Here is a 16,325-nt window from a genome sequence, read left to right on the forward strand (position 1 = left end):
TCCTTTTGATTTAAAACAATTCCATACGTTAGCTTAGTAGAACCCCACTCCCCCCAGCTTAAACTCTAGAGGGTTTTAAATCATGAAGAAAATGATTCTCGTTAGCTGTGGTATACACTTTCCACCATATTGACTTTTCTGTCCATCGTGAGAACACTCACATTAGTCTAAGATATTCACACAATATGTTGATTGCACTCAAGCACAGTATCTGCATTTCAACATTTACAGACAAACCCTTTCTAATGTGTTTTTTTTTTTTCGTCATGAAAGGATTAGAAAATTGAGAAATTCCCATTCAGATTCAGCTGAAAGACTCAGTCTAGCCCCCTCTCAGACTCAGAGTTTGCTCTGGGCTGGTTAAGTGATGTGGACAATCCACATAGTGATGTTGTGTCAGACCTAATAGAGCTGAGAGGAACGTGTGAGTGTCATCTGGGCCCCCTTAGATAAAGAACCCTTAAGAACTTTGGAACGAAAATGGAGAAAGCTGTGTTTATACTGAATCTTTTCAGTAGAAATAAGATTAACTATAATTTCCATTTTCTCAGAAAGGCTCCAGACAGGCTTTAAATAAAGCACACGCTTCACCTTGCTGTTGTTCATAATTTATTGAATTCATCAAAATGTTCATTCATATTCATTCAATAGTTGTGAGAAATTACAAAATAAACTTGTTTTACAAAAGCAAAGAATGTCAGGTTGTTACATCAGTAATTAATCTATCATTGCCCAACCATGATTAAAAAATGTTTTTATTGGCTCATACAAATAGCATTATAGCCATTATTTATTTGTTTAGATACCCATAGTCTAGGAGAAAACTAGCCAGTGAATCCTTTATTCTAGCCATCCGTTTCCCCAGACACTGACGCTGTGTGTCCCTCTCAGGTATCTGTACCTGCTCTTCTCTGACGATGACCTGCTGCCTCTGGAGGACTGGGTGTTCAACACGGAAGCTCACCCCCTGCCCGTCGTCCGCAAGAGCTGCCAACAGGGGGAGGGAGGGATACACGACAAGACATCCTCGGAGTAGCAACCTATTGTACAACTACTGTACAGCTCACCTGGATACAGACACAGAGTAACACATATTCATACATCACATGCATACAAACACACACAGACACACACATGACAACATTACACACAGGTAACAACACAACAACAAAATGCAGGGCCAAGGTCCCTTGGGCCCTGTCACAGACTCTCAATTCCTTTCCAGTAAAGGATCTTGTCGTATACGCTGTGATTGTATATCCTTGAGCCGGGCCGGGACTACTTCCTGCCGGCATTACTTTCTGTGGACAATCAAGACGAACGTGATTTTCATGAAAAGAGCACCTTTTTTCTTTCCTTCTTTCCTCTGTGAGGAAACCAAGAGTATCTTGCAGACCCAAATGTAATGGGAGGAGTGCTGTATTATGGGCCATATTGTGAGAGAGAGAGAGAAAACCACTGAGCTTTTGCTTTGATTCCATTTTTCACCGCAGTCGATTAATGATTTCACTTGATCTTGTCATTGCTTTTTTTTCTGGCTTTTTTCTTTGTCTCTTTGACCAAAGTTGTTTGTTTGTTTTTTTGTTCACCCCCTCATAATTCCCTTAACATATTATGTTTGTGGTGAGATTTGACCAATAGTAAGATGACAGACTAATATGGAGGGTGGAATGGTGTTGAATATTAAATGTATATACAATTATGAAATGTAATACTCAAAATCCACCTTGAAAAGTATTGTTTATTCAGAGTTTCTTAGCAGAAACAGGTTAAATGAATAATAACAGGCATGGGAAAAATTTAAAACTGAAGAGGTTGTTGGAGAGACCATTTTTATAAATTGTTTGTCTTAATAATTTGTTTTGAGCACAATACTGGTGAAATATTTTCATCAGGGCCAGTCTGTGTTGAATCCTCCTCACCGCCTTTCAGAGCGTAACTTCACATTGTGTGAGTCCTGTGACTTTAACACAAGTGTCAGTCCTGTTATTGTAACACAAGTGTCAGTCCTGTGACTGTAACACTGTAACACAAGTGTAAGTCCTGTTACTGTAGCACTGTAGAACGAGTGTCAGTCCTGTGACTGTAATACTATAGAACGAGTGTCAGTCCTGTGACCAACACCGTAACACAAGTGTCAGTCCTGTTATTGTAACACAAGTGTCAGTCCTGTGACTGGAACACTGTAACACAAGTCTCAGTCCTGTTACTGTGACACTGTAACACAAGTGTCAGTCCTGTGACTGTAACACAAGCACTCACAACCACCCCAGAGGCAAGATCACCACAGCTAGTCCCAGTCGCCTAGTATGACTGGGCTCAAATATGCTTGCCAAAGTTAACAGCCGTCATGGAGAGCTCCAGCTCTCTCAAATCCAGAGTGGGGAAAGTTAGGCTTGAGGCTAAGGGTTTCCTAAAATGTACACCGTAGAGGGGAATGTGAAGGGAGCTTTCCTATTTCATCCTTATTCGTATCATCACTGCTGTCCAATACAGTTGTGGAGAGAATGTGCTGTACATACCTGGATGAATGTGAGTGCCCCTGTATTAGCTTATCTTCAGTTTCTTTTGTGATTTATTTTACTTAATTACATAATTATTTTCATTTATTTTTAATTTGCTTCCCTCAGGTGTTTCTGTAAAAGAGGAAAAACTTTGATTTTTAATTATAGTTCTGGTTGATATTAATTATTGTTATTACTTATCTTTCAGTGTTGAATATTTTCAAATACTGATAAAAGACCTGTGCAACTTTGTACATTTAAAGCAACTTCAATCGCTTTGTCTGGATTTTTTTTGTCTGTCCCTAATATTTCTGCTTATGGTTTTTACTGTATGGAGTGTAAAATCTATGTTTGACCTCACCTTCCAACACATTGACTGAGTGTATTTCCAGAATACACAACTGTCAATTTAACCTATTGATATGGAAGACCTAAGAGCTTCGGCATACTTCACATATGAAACCTCATCACGTATCTGTACCACCAATGCTGCAATTTGCAAAGCTCCTAAGCTCTGCTTTCTGTAGCTTTGTGCTCCAGGTCTCCCAATACAACGTTTCCTATACCTTAGCAACCAAGGCTGTCAACATCAATATCAGACAAGATCATTCTCCATGACATCATGCTTAGAAATGTTTACATGGCTCTTGGCTCTTGTTCACATTGTACTTCAGGTACACAAAACACTGCTGGGGAGTGGGTGTTTAGTTGAGTGAAGACAGTAGGTATAGTGTGAAAGAGGGATGTTAACATAGAAGGGCACATCAGCTAAGCCTTCAAACAGTCTGTACATTGAATAAACTCTTGTGAAGGTAGTTCTTTGCATCACACCTAGACATATGCCCTCTATGTCTCAAAGACTCAACAACTTATTCAATATCATATCATACAGTACATTTTGCGCAGTGTTGGGGAGTAGTGAACTACATGTATTTCAACTAGTAATTTAACTACATTTTGCAGTAGCTTAGTGGTAGTTGAACTAATTTCAAATCTAGGTAGTGTTTTCCATGTAGCAGTGTAGCTAACTACTGGAACTACACACTACTTTTTTTGGCACTAATCAAATATGGGTGAAGTTGGAAGGAATTCCCTTTCTTTTTTGGCATCAGACCTGCCTAATTTTCACTTGAAACATAGTTTTTTTGTTTAATAGGCTAAATTACACATTCTGTTTACAATAAACCCCAACGTGATCGGTTCTTGCCATTTGTTGTCTATGACATTTCAGATTGACATATGGGAATTTATCACAAAGTAGTTTGGATGTAATGAACTACTCTTTCAAAGTAACTTTAGTTGAGTAAACTGTATATTCTTAAGGGTAGCTTTAGAGTAGCTTAACTTCTTCCAGTGCGAAATAATTGGTAGCTTAGTAAACTATATTTTCAGAGTAGCTTCCCCAACACTGGTTTTGTGCTGCTTACATTCATTGCTATTATATCAGTCTGTGTTTTAATGGAATCTGTCATTGATTTTCATGAGAGGAGATGAGGTGCTCACTGAGTGATGAAATTTGTTCCATTGTTTGCACAGGGGAAGTTCATTACATATTTAATTGATGGGGTAATGTCTCCAGGATAGGTAAGGTTCCAGCAATTAGGAACCGAAAATGATAATGTGAGTTTAGTCTTCACACCAATGGAACACAGGAGGGCCAATTTCATTTCATTCTGCTCCAAATAGTGTACATGTAACCAGAATGGCTCATCCGAATCAAATTATTAGAATTGTATTATATGAATACAAAATAGATTATTTTTGGCACATATACATATACATTGCTTACGTAATGTTTTTAGTCAAACAGACAATAGTATTTTCTAAGAAATGCCTGAAATTGTCCCCCTTTCTTACCTTTACACATTGTCTTTTGAGTCAAACAGAGACAAAGACATGCTGACATACTAAGAGATGCCTTAGCTTTAAGGTCTTAGAAAGAAAGAAGGTGAGAGCAAGGAAGCATGGTGTGGATCCATGAGCAGCCCTGTTCTGTGTTGGGGGCTACGGATGGGGGGGATTACTGTCCATTTGAATGCACCTGGGACTGATAGTTATAATCCCTCCTGTCTTTTTTCCCCCGTAATAATTCTGGTGAAACAGAGCAGAGGAGACGGCGGGGCCAGTCACCGCTGCTTTAGTGAGCGGCCATTGTTATCTTCCTCTCACAGCTTGGTCTCGGTGCCCCCACACGGCTCACTTACGGCCTCCACAGCTCTCCCCATGCTGGGGCCCTACGTGCATGTACTGCGATCAATATGGCCGCCTTCAGAGGAAGGCCCGACAACGCTTGGCGTGGACCTGGTGTGGAATGGCAGGGTATTTATATATATATATATATATATATATATTATTTTATTATTTTTTTTCACCTTTATTTAACCAGGTAAGCCAGTTGAGAACAAGTTCTCATTTACAACTGCGACCTGGCCAAGATAAAGCAAAGCAGTGTGATAAAAACAACAACAACACAGAGTTACATATGGGATAAACAAAACGTACAGTCAAAAACACAATAGAAAATCTATATACAGTGTGTGCAAATGTAGTAAGTTATCGTCAGTGTGTACTGTAAAGCAAGGGGAAAGAGAAAGAAGAGGGAGGGAGATGTGTTGTACTAGCATATGCCTGCTCACTTCCCTCTGTCTCGTCCGATGACCAGGGAGGCAGCGAGACAGACTCAATAATTCAAGGCTGTTTCCTTATTCAACCTCCCTCTTCAAGGGATGAATTTAAGATTAAGATTTGACTTCATGCTCAATGGCTTTTACCCCCACTCCCTCTCTCTCCCTGTGTCTTGTCTTTCATGGTTTGTTAAGTGGTTATTTTCTCTCAGGGTTTCTAAGAGTAAAAAACGAGAAACAATTGAAAGATTTTCAGGATAATGCTTCAGCAAAAAATAAGAAACTGCCCATATCCAGTCTTGTGAAAGGACGGGTTTGTTTTAGTTTTGACAGCTCTTTGTGGCAAAAGGCCAATTTTCCAAAGGCAGACTCTGCCAGACAATTCTGTGTCCTTGTTTAATGGAAAAGGATTGAAGAAACATCGGGGGAAAGTAACGGTGAAAAACACCTTCAACCTGTTTTATTACTTACTGTATGTTGTGATAGACTTTCATGTTTCATAAAGTCCTCTTTCGAGCATAGCAGACCTGAATATGGAAGACTAAAGGTCAAACAGTAGAGGCAAAAACATGAGGCATTTCCTCAAGCATGTTCAAATTCGAATGAACCTCTTTCCTTTGAGATTCAATGAATCTCTATCCTCGCTCAATTCTATTCTTCCGTTCTTGTGTTTCCCTCAGTTGGAGATATAGCAGTTTAATGGCTGCTTTTGTTACAGTGCGATGAAAATGGAGCACAACATTTATAGTATAGCATCTATTGATGTATTGGAAACAAGTGTTGTTCTACTCTGACTCTGCTTTATTTGGGTGGGAAAACGGATGCTTGCTGTTGCTTGGAAGACAGAACTACATTCAGTGAGAATGATATTAATTTGAATGTGTTGCCAAGAGAATGAAATACATCCCTTTAGGATATAATTGCACTTCATTTGATGAGTTTAAAGGTTTTATGATTGGATTATGTTGCTAATCCAATCTCTATGAAAACTCTTGTTTTCATCCAATTTCATGATTATCAAATCTTAATGTCAAGATTGTATGATGTTGGGAAATTATTATATTTTTCCAGGGCATACAGGCATACTGACATTGCTGTTCAACATCTTCCAAGTCACCCAGCTTGTGAGAGGAGACAAGGATCTGTGTTTTCCCCAACTGTGTGCACGTGAAAGGGGATACCTGATCAGTTGCTCAACTGAATGCATTCAACCGAAATGTGTCTACCGCTTTTAACCCAACCCCTCTGAATCAGAGAGGTGTGGGGGGCTGCCTTAATTGACGTCCACATCATCGGCACCCGGGGAGCAGTTGTTGTTGTGGGTAAACTGCCTTAGTCAAGGGCCGCCTCGGGGATTCGAACCAGCGACCTTTCAGTTACTGGCATGTGGGTGTGTGTTGAGCAGATTCCCCAGACAAAGGCGTGCTGATTGGTCTGTCAGAAAACTGCACTTCTCAAGGTCCACTAGTCCTGGGTCACCCAGCTACCAACACCTTGTTAGGGAGAGGGAACAATCACAGCTGCATCATCAGCTGCTAACACAGACGTCCACAATAGCACTGGAACCTCATGTTCATTAGGGCACACTGTAGCAAAATGTTTTATAACGGAAACAGAAATAAACCTTTCTTATTGGACAATTCCAGATAGTACCTCATCGTTTCAGAACATTTCCTTCCATTTCATTACTACTGAACACAACCCTCATGATCACAGAGTTCAACAGAAGAAGACATCCAGTTTAGGAACATGTTCAAAAGTCTATTCAGAGAACTATTGTATGATTTGTACTGTAGTTTGCAGGATTGCATGGTAATTCAAGGTCACACGGTTCAGGGTTAAAATTACAGAGAAGACTTAATGTGGGCGAAACAACAACGTCAAATTATTCTGCCTCAGTAGACGTCAATGACTGTTTATGCTGTGTTTGGAGCTGGTGATTTGCAGTCTGTCAGCAGTTGCCAGAGTGAAGCAGGCTCTTATGCCAATTAATGTTTCGTTTTTTTCTCCTGAGGCTTTGAATAATCATAGAGCCTATTTAAGAATGTCTGTCCTGATTAATCTAAAGCTAATTTTCTTCCAAGTTCATTGTAATCAATATGCAGTTGTCACTCACAACGCTGTATACTATGCATATCGCCCTCTCTGTGACATTACAGTGACTGCAGTTTGGAGAGATTTAAAGCTTTAAAAACTTTGGACAAGCTGTATTTTCTCAGCAGGTGGTGTTCTGACAATGATTTGAGGGCTCTCTCTCTCTCTTTCTCTCTCTTTCTCTCTTTCTCCCTCTCTCTAAATATTATGTATTTTCATATAGGAGATAGTTTTGTCATATTATTGTGCAGGTGCTTTTGATTGGGCTTCATACCATTGTTTTGTTTTAACAGCAGTATACTAAAATCAACATGGGTGTGAGTTTTGCCTAATTTATTCCAAGCCATAACAATTTTGTGAAAGGAAAACCTGCATTATGCTTTTAACACATCTCAATTATGTGTGTTCTGATGGGTATGTGCAAAAGCAGTTTGGAACGCACACAGACTGACGACGCTCTAGAATACAAAATATGTTTACAGGATCATTGTTTAAACTGAAATGTGTTTTTGTCTGTGCAGCGTTTCCTGGCTGTCTCACAATATTGATTGAAATTAAACTCATTGCTCTGAGATTCTGTTTTGTTTTACAGGACAATAGGCAGGCTATGATTGATTTAAAGGTTTTGTAATCACTTATTGCAATTGTAGTGATTCAAACAGGGTCAAACAGCATTGAGTACCACATCCCTGAGAAGAATAACACTTACCCATGGTTTTACATGAACATTTGCAGGGTTAGTTTGCATTGTGTGCTGGCATTATGTCTAGACTGTAAATAGTTACATGGACGTCTTGAACTGAGGAGCAGCAGTAATCAATGTACAGATGCTGTCACGCCCTGACTCAGGGGACGCTTATATGTTGAGTCAGGGTGTGTATATTTCCTTGTTGTGCTTTTTCTATGTTGTCGATCTAGTATGTGTGGATCTATGTTGGCCGGTGTGGTTCCCAATTAGAGGCAGCTGTCGCTCGTTGTCTCTGATTGGGGACCATACTTAGGCAGCCTATTGGCACTGTCTAGTTGTGGGATCTTGTTCCGTGGAAGGTTTGTTGTTCGGTACGACCTTGGACTTCACGTTTCGTTTCCTTTGTTGTTTTGTCGTGTTGTTTATTACGTTAATAAACATGTACGCATATCACGCTGCGCCTTGGTCTGACCCGTCATTCAACGAACGTGACAGAAGATCCCACCAAACAAGGACCAAGCAGCGTGCCGAGAAGGAGCAAACGCCTAGGACTCAACAGGAGGTTACATTAGTAGATGTCCTCCTCGGTTGGGGGAGAATTACGGAGGAGGAGGCCGTCCGTTATCGGAAGGCGATGAAGGAGGATGCCCAGGTAGGAGAGGAGAAACGGCGCCAACAGTGCCGACGACGGAGACCCGAGAGGCAACCCCAAGAAAATTTGGGGGGAGCACACGGTGTGGATGACGAGGCAGCAGCAGGCCATGAAAGGGCGGATCTGCAGGTTAGGAGAGGAGGCCACCATGTTACGGGGGCTGTTGGCTCAGAGGGAGCAGGAGATATTCGGTCAGAGGGAGGCGCTACAGGAGGCTAAAAGGGAGAAGGAAAAAGTAGAGGCACGGCGAGAGGAGCTGGTTAGGCAGCAGAAGGAGCGGGGGTTAATAAAGGAACCCAGTCCTGATCCTCGCACCAAGCAAGTGGTGCGTGTTCCCAGTCCGGCTCGGCCCGTACCTACTCCCCGCACCAAGCCAGTGGTGCGTGTTCCCAGTCCGGCCCGGCTCGTTCCTGCTCCTCGCACCAAGCCTGTGGTGCGCGTCACCAGCCCGGCCCGGCCCGTTCCTGCTTCTCGCACCAAGTCAATGGTGCGCGTCGCCAGTCAGGCCCGGCCTGTTCCTGCTCCTCGCACCAAGCCAGTGGTGTGCGTCGCCAGCCCGGCCCGTCCTGTTCCTGCTCCTCGCACCAAGCCAGTGGTGCGCGTCGCCAGCCCGGCCCGGCCTGTCCCTGCTCCTCGCACCAAGCCAGTGGTGCGCGTCGCCAGCCCGGCCCGGCCTGTTCCTGCTCCTCGCACCAAGCCAGTGGTGCGCGTCGCCAGCCCGGCCTGTTCCTGCTCCTCGCACCAAGCCAGTGGTGCGCGTCGCCAGCCCGGCCCGGCCTGTTCCTGCTCCTCGCAACAAGCCTGTGGTGCGCGTCGCCAGCCCGGCCTGTTCCTGCACCTCGCACCAAGCCAGTGGTGCGCGTCACCAGCCCGGCCCGGCCCGTTCCTGCTTCTCGCACCAAGTCAATGGTGCACGTCGCCAGTCAGGCCCGGCCTGTTCCTGCTCCTCGCAACAAGCCTGTGGTGCGCGTCGCCAGCCCGGCCTGTTCCTGCTCCTCGCACCAAGCCAGTGGTGCGCGTCACCAGCCCGGCCCGGCCCGTTCCTGCTTCTCGCACCAAGTCAATGGTGCACGTCGCCAGTCAGGCCCGGCCTGTTCCTGCTCCTCGCACCAAGCCAGTGGTGTGCGTCGCCAGCCCGGCCCGTCCTGCTCCTCGCACCAAGCCAGTGGTGCGCGTCGCCAGCCCGGCCCGGCCTGTTCCTGCTCCTCGCACCAAGCCAGTGGTGCGCGTCGCCAGCCCGGCCCGGCCTGTTCCTGCTCCTCGCAACAAGCCTGTGGTGCGCGTCGCCAGCCCGGCCTGTTCCTGCTCCTCGCACCAAGCCAGTGGTGCGCGTCACCAGCCCGGCCCGGCCCGTTCCTGCTTCTCGCACCAAGTCAATGGTGCACGTCGCCAGTCAGGCCCGGCCTGTTCCTGCTCCTCGCACCAAGCCAGTGGTGTGCGTCGCCAGCCCGGCCCGTCCTGCTCCTCGCACCAAGCCAGTGGTGCGCGTCGCCAGCCCGGCCCGGCCTGTTCCTGCTCCTCGCACCAAGCCAGTGGTGCGCGTCGCCAGCCCGGCCCGGCCTGTTCCTGCTCCTCGCAACAAGCCTGTGGTGCGCGTCGCCAGCCCGGCCTGTTCCTGCTCCTCGCACCAAGCCAGTGGTGCGCGTCACCAGCCCGGCCCGGCCCGTTCCTGCTTCTCGCACCAAGTCAATGGTGCACGTCGCCAGTCAGGCCCGGCCTGTTCCTGCTCCTCGCACCAAGCCAGTGGTGTGCGTCGCCAGCCCGGCCCGTCCTGCTCCTCGCACCAAGCCAGTGGTGCGCGTCGCCAGCCCGGCCCGGCCTGTCCCTGCTCCTCGCACCAAGCCAGTGGTGCGCGTCGCCAGCCCGGCCCGGCCTGTTCCTGCTCCTCGCACCAAGCCAGTGGTGCGCGTCGCCAGCCCGGCCTGTTCCTGCTCCTCGCACCAAGCCAGTGGTGCGCGTCGCCAGCCCGGCCCGGCCTGTTCCTGCTCCTCGCAACAAGCCTGTGGTGCGCGTCGCCAGCCCGGCCTGTTCCTGCTCCTCGCACCAAGCCAGTGGTGCGCGTCGCCAGTCCGGTCCAGCCTGTTCCTGCTCCTCGTACCAAGCCAGTGGTGCGCGTCGCCAGCCCGGCCCGGCCTGTTCCTGCTCCTCGTACCAAGCCAGTGGTGCGCGTCGCCAGTCCGGCCCGGCCTGTTCCTGCTCCTCGCACCAAGCCAGTGGTGCGCGTCGCCAGTCCGGCCTGGCCTGTTCCTGCTCCTCGCACCAAGCCAGTGGTGCGTGTCGCCAGCCCAGCCCGGCCTGTTCCTGCTCCTCGCACAAAGCCAGTGGTGCGCGTCGCCAGCCCGGCCCGGCCTGTTCCTGCTCCTCGTACCAAGCCAGTGGTGCGCGTCGCCAGTCCGGCCCGGCCCGTTCCTGCCCCTCGCACCAAGCCAGTGGTGTGTGTTCCTAGTCCGGTCCGGCCCGGCCCTTGCCTGCTCCTCGCACCAGACCAGTGGTGCGTTTGTCCAGTCCGGCACGGCCCGTGCCCGTTCCACCGGTGCCTGATCCAGCTCCGGTCAGCGGCTCCACTCCGGAGCCAGAGCAGTCCGCTCCACCAGTGCCTGATCCAGCTCCGGTCAGCGGCTCCACTCCGGAGCCAAAGCAGTCCGCTCCACCGGTGCCTAGTCCGGCTCCGGTCAGTGGCTCCAGTCCAGACCATGACGTCAGCCCCTCTCCAGGTTCGGGGTCTCCCACACCAGGGTCCAGACAGGGCCTGGCATATCGTGGGAGGAAGGAGAGGGGAAGCAACGCGCCGAGGTCTAGACCAGACCAGGGGTGCAACAGGGAGGCGGAGAGTGAGAGGTGTGCCCCTGACTCAGTGGACGCTTATATGTTGAGTCAGGGTGTGTATATTTCCTTGTTGTGCTTTTTCTATGTTGTCGATCTAGTATGTGTGGATCTATGTTGGCTGGTGTGGTTCCCAATCAGAGGCAGCTGTCGCTCGTTGTCTCTGATTGGGGACCATACTTAGGCAGCCTATTGGCACTGTCTAGTTGTGGGATCTTGTTCCGTGGAAGGTTTGTTGTTCGGTACTACCTTGGACTTCACGTTTCGTTTCCTTTGTTGTTTTGTCGTGTTGTTTATTACGTTAATAAACATGTACGCATATCACGCTGCGCCTTGGTCTGACCGTCATTCAACGAACGTGACAGATGCTGAGCCCAGAGTGGAGCTCTGGAGCGATCTTACCATCTTTGCAACCCTCAAACTACCGACTGGGGTCATTTTGACCCAAGAGGCATATTGTTGATCTCATAGCCCAAAGGTGGTTTATTCAATGCTTTCAATTTTTCATGACTTTGTCAATCAACTTGTTCTTAATAGATCTAAATCATTGTTTTGTGTTTCTGTATCACTGTGAACTTTGTTTAAAAAAATTAAACTCCTTTGTGGTCATTTTGACCCCAACCAAAAACACATAATTCTGCCTATTGAAATGTTATAGATAGGACCTTTATTTGAATCTAGGTTTCCCTGGAGGGGGATCTGTATCAGTGATTTTGACCAGGTAGACAGATCATCTGTAGAGATATAGCTCCCTGTGTACTCACCTAAGATTTTACTTTTCTATACCACGTATCAAATGACTGTGTACAAAAACCAAATTACCGTATTTTTGTGCATATAAAAATCTGCCAATGGTATATAAAGTCCGCCAATGGTATAAATACTTGATAAAACTGCAATACAGAACTAAAATACACTATGAATCTACACAGAGAGCTGTATTGGTGTGCATTCTCTGAAAAGTAATTGTTCTAGGGCAAATCTAAAAAATCCTTCATTTGCATCCAGGTTTCTCTGGAGACATAATATAAAGTTATACATATCCTGTGTGGAAGGGGAACCTGTATCAGTGATCTTGACCTGATAGACAGATCACCTGCAGAGATGGAGCACCTTATGTACTCGCCTATGGTTATAACTGGTTATAACTAGATACACAATCTAAATGACCTTAGATATAGGCTAAGTTGGAGTCAAAACAGCTCATAAAAGTCTGAATGTACACATAGTGCTGTATTTAAGAAATACCCCAACTGTTGCAAACCAAATGCTAGCATAGTAGCATGGGGAAATATATATATTTTTTCCAGGGGAGAAGACATTTCTAAATTGAGTGGCTGGGCTGTGGGACAGTGGATGTGCATTGATAAATCTAATGACACTGTTAATAGGCATTAGCCGGAGAATACGGGGATTGTGGTGATATAACTCCCTGCTATCAACCAATCCAAACAACCCATTTTATAATGATGTGTATTCCTACGGAAAATATTCTATGGAAAAATGTTATATAAATACCTGAATTCCTATAATACCCTCCAATATTCTATATGTGCAACTTGTTTTGGGATTTTGTTTGCTATAACATTTGGTTTGAAGTGACTTTGAGGATTTGGGCATGCTTTTTGAAGCATCCTGCCATAGGCCCTACCACTCCAATTGTTTCTCTAGCAGTGATGCTAATGCTGGCTGTGGGGTAATTAAATAAAGAAAACGAAGCCACATTTTTTGTCGTTGTCTCTCAGGATCAATGGATGAATAACTTTTTGTCCATAAAATTAGGTATATTTCAAATGTTGGTGTACTGCCCCTGTCATTTTTACCACAGAAATATGACAAAATTCATATTTACTTCAAAATTACATAAACTAAATTATACTACAATCAAATGATGGTAAATCAGCTTTTTAGTAATAATGTGGATTGTACTTTGGAAAGAAGCTGGGTTATATAAGGGAAAACATTTTATTTTCGTTTTGTATCATTTTATTTTTCAGATAACATACACTGAGTGTACAAAACATTATGAACACCAGGGGCCTCATGTATCAATCTTGCGTACGCACGAAAACACGGCGTACGCCAGCTTTCACGTTCACGGTCAGATGTACTAACAGTGAAATTAATGTAAGAATGTGTGTTCTTCCACGTAAACTTCAGGCTTGGCGTACGTACATTTTTGTGATGTTTGTCCGTTGGCGACTCATAGAGGCAATAAAGTGAAGTGGCAAACATTACACTACGAACTGTTCTATCGCACCTGCCAGATATTGCTTATAATTTGTAATTGATAAATGATTTGCCATATTATTGTCACACGAGTCTTATTAGAATATTCTATTAATTATGCAATTAAGTAAGAACATATATAAAGGATGTGAAAATTGATACAACCCGTCTAGCAATGGCAGCTTTGGCTTTATTAGAAGACATTTTCAATGGACAAATCCGGAGAGAACGAGTTTTTAGGGACCACGGTGATTTTCTGGCCCATGACGATGACTGGCTCATCAGCCGTTTCAGATTTCCAAGGGCTATACTCTTGGAGCTCTGCGCTGAGTTGGGTCCGAATTTGGAAAGAGAGACAGTGAGGAGCCACGCATTACCCGTTCCTTTACAGGTGCTTACTACACTTGGTTTCCTAGCAACCGGTTCTTTCCAAAGAGAACTGGCAGACCGCTCAGGAATAAGCCAGTCGTGTTTGAGCCGTGCAATGCCACCTGTATGGGACGGCATCATCCGCTTGTCTACCAGGTATATAACGTTCCCATACGATGCAGGTGACCAGCCAAACATCAAAGCGCAATTTGCAGCGATAGCCGGTTTTCCTAATGTAATCGGAGCGATCGACTGCACACATATTGCTATAAAGGCGCCATCTGAAGACGAATTTGCATATGTGAATCGGAAACATTTCCATTCAATAAATGTGCAGATTATATGTGATGCACAAATGTGCCTAACAAATATTGTGGCAAGGTGGCCTGGGTCAACCCATGATTCATATATCCTTACAAACAGCATGGTTGGGATGAGACTCCAAGCTGGCAGGGTGCGCGATGGGTGGCTACTTGGTAAGTTATGCATTTAAATGTATGGTTCTATCTAAAAGTAAAATGTTTGTGTCTGTAATTATTATTACTGCCCATCAGGAGACAGTGGTTATCCACTAAAGACGTGGCTGTTAACCCCCCTCACCAACCCACAAACTGACCGAGAGCGCAGATACAATGATGCCCATTCCCGCACTCGGTCAGTTGTGGAGCGAGCGATTGGGCAGCTGAAATGTCGGTGGCGCTGCCTTGACAGGACCGGGGGGATGCTGTTATACCGCCCTGACAAGGTTTGCCGCATCATACTGGCCTGTGGAGTGCTGCACAATGTCGCGCACAGGCATGGCATACCCCTTGGTGAGGTGGGGGCACCGCCAGATGACCCTGACCCAGGACCAGTATATGTGCAGCACAATCAACAAGCCATTCAGGCCCGTCAACGTGTAATTGCGACAATATAAATGGTACTCAGACACAAAGTTCATTTTTTGACCAATTCTTTTAATGAATGGCTTATTTCTGTGAGTGCGTCAGTGACATTTTTAAGGTGACTGTTCATTTCTTCAATGGCCCTAACAATTTGTTGTTGTGACTCCAGAACAGCATGCGTCAAGACACGGCCAGATGGACGGGCTTCAGCACTGGGGGGAACATTAGAGACACGGGAGACGCTGGACTGAATGGGCTCTGGCTGCTCAGGTGGTGCGGACTCTGAGTGCGTGCCAGTGGACGTTCCTGCGGTTCCTAAGTCCAATTAAACACAGGCACATCTTAACAGTAATTTGAGTCTGTTCCTTATTAATGGGTACACGCATTTGCAATAAAAGCAGTGGATACGTGAAATCTCTGGTGTACCTTTTGCTATATTGCATGCATTTTCAAATTTAACGGTGGCTGGCTATGTATATCAAAGTTAAGGAAATAAATCTGAGTCACCTTGCTGGCAGTCCTGTAGTATATCCGAGTCTCCTACATCAGCGGATACGATTCCAGAGATTAACGTGTCTCCTACAATAGAGGCAACTCTCTGATCAAAGGGTGCAAGTTCATCGGTCCCTGTACCACCGCCTGTTCTGCCCACACTTTGTCGGTGCACAGCAGTTCTCCGCTTAACTTCCACCTTTATGTCTGACCATTTCTTCTTCAGTTCATTTACGGTGCGACTCTCAGATCCCACCGCGTTGACGGCATCAGACAAACTCGCCCACTCTTTTTTCTTTCTTTTGTTATTAATTCCAGAGGACAGATTTCCAAATAAAATATTTTTTCTTGTTTCTACCTCTGATAGTAGCACCTCTAATTCGTTTTCAGTGAAATTTCGTTTCTTGCTTGCTTTAGCCATGTTCTTGCAGGTTTCTTTTGCCAAATTGGACTAATTACCATATTTAAATTGATTTAATTGAGGGAGGAGACAGGGTGTGGTGTGGTGCTCGTGCATGTGCGCTCAATTTCGCGTTGATTGGGATGTACAAAGAGAATGTATGTGGAATGCTGCGTACGCAGAGATTCATACATCAGATTTTTTGGGTGCGTACGCACATTTATGGCTTTGTCCGTACGCAATGTTTTAGTATGAATTCAACGCAAGTCTTTGTACATGAGGCCCCAGCTCTTTCCATGACATAAACTGACCAGGTGAATCCAGGTGAAAGCTACTGTACAATCCCTTATTGATGTCTCTTGTTAAATCCACTTCAATCAGTGTAGCTGAAGGGGAGGAGTCAGGTTAAAGAAGGATGTTTAAGCCTTGAGACAATTGAGACATGGATTGTGTATATGTGCCATTCAGAGCGTTAATGGGCAAGACAAAATACACTGCTCAAAAAATGAATGAATGAAATAATCTTATTAAATACTTTTTTCTTTACATAGTTCAATGTGCTGGCA

At 45.6% G+C, this 16,325-nt stretch overlaps 1 protein-coding gene and 2 long non-coding RNA genes across 3 annotated transcripts in view; 2 read left to right on the plus strand and 1 right to left on the minus strand.

Annotated features, from left to right (window-relative positions):
• The window catches only part of LOC121557735 (mannosyl-oligosaccharide 1,2-alpha-mannosidase IC), a 121,926-nt gene extending 119,156 nt beyond the window's left edge, over window positions 1-2,770 (plus strand). Inside the window, exon 12 of the mRNA XM_041871222.2 lies at window positions 892-2,770. Coding sequence (XP_041727156.2) covers window positions 892-1,036 — 145 coding nt within the window. The 3' untranslated portion in view covers window positions 1,037-2,770. The remainder of the gene's footprint in view (window positions 1-891) is intronic.
• Window positions 2,771-13,885: 11,115 nt separating this feature from the next.
• Window positions 13,886-15,281, plus strand: LOC121557730. The gene is made up of 2 exons (XR_006658267.1): window positions 13,886-14,459; window positions 14,538-15,281. It is a non-coding gene; the product is annotated as an uncharacterized LOC121557730 (long non-coding RNA).
• Window positions 14,919-15,526, minus strand: LOC121557728. The gene is made up of 2 exons (XR_005998384.1): window positions 15,375-15,526; window positions 14,919-15,182 (listed from the first exon to the last, which is right to left on the minus strand). It is a non-coding gene; the product is annotated as an uncharacterized LOC121557728 (long non-coding RNA).
• Between the last annotated feature and the right edge of the window lie 799 nt (window positions 15,527-16,325).

Source organism: Coregonus clupeaformis, unplaced genomic scaffold (assembly GCF_020615455.1).
Source record: "Coregonus clupeaformis isolate EN_2021a unplaced genomic scaffold, ASM2061545v1 scaf0130, whole genome shotgun sequence".
Classification (NCBI taxonomy): Eukaryota; Metazoa; Chordata; class Actinopteri; order Salmoniformes; family Salmonidae; genus Coregonus; species Coregonus clupeaformis.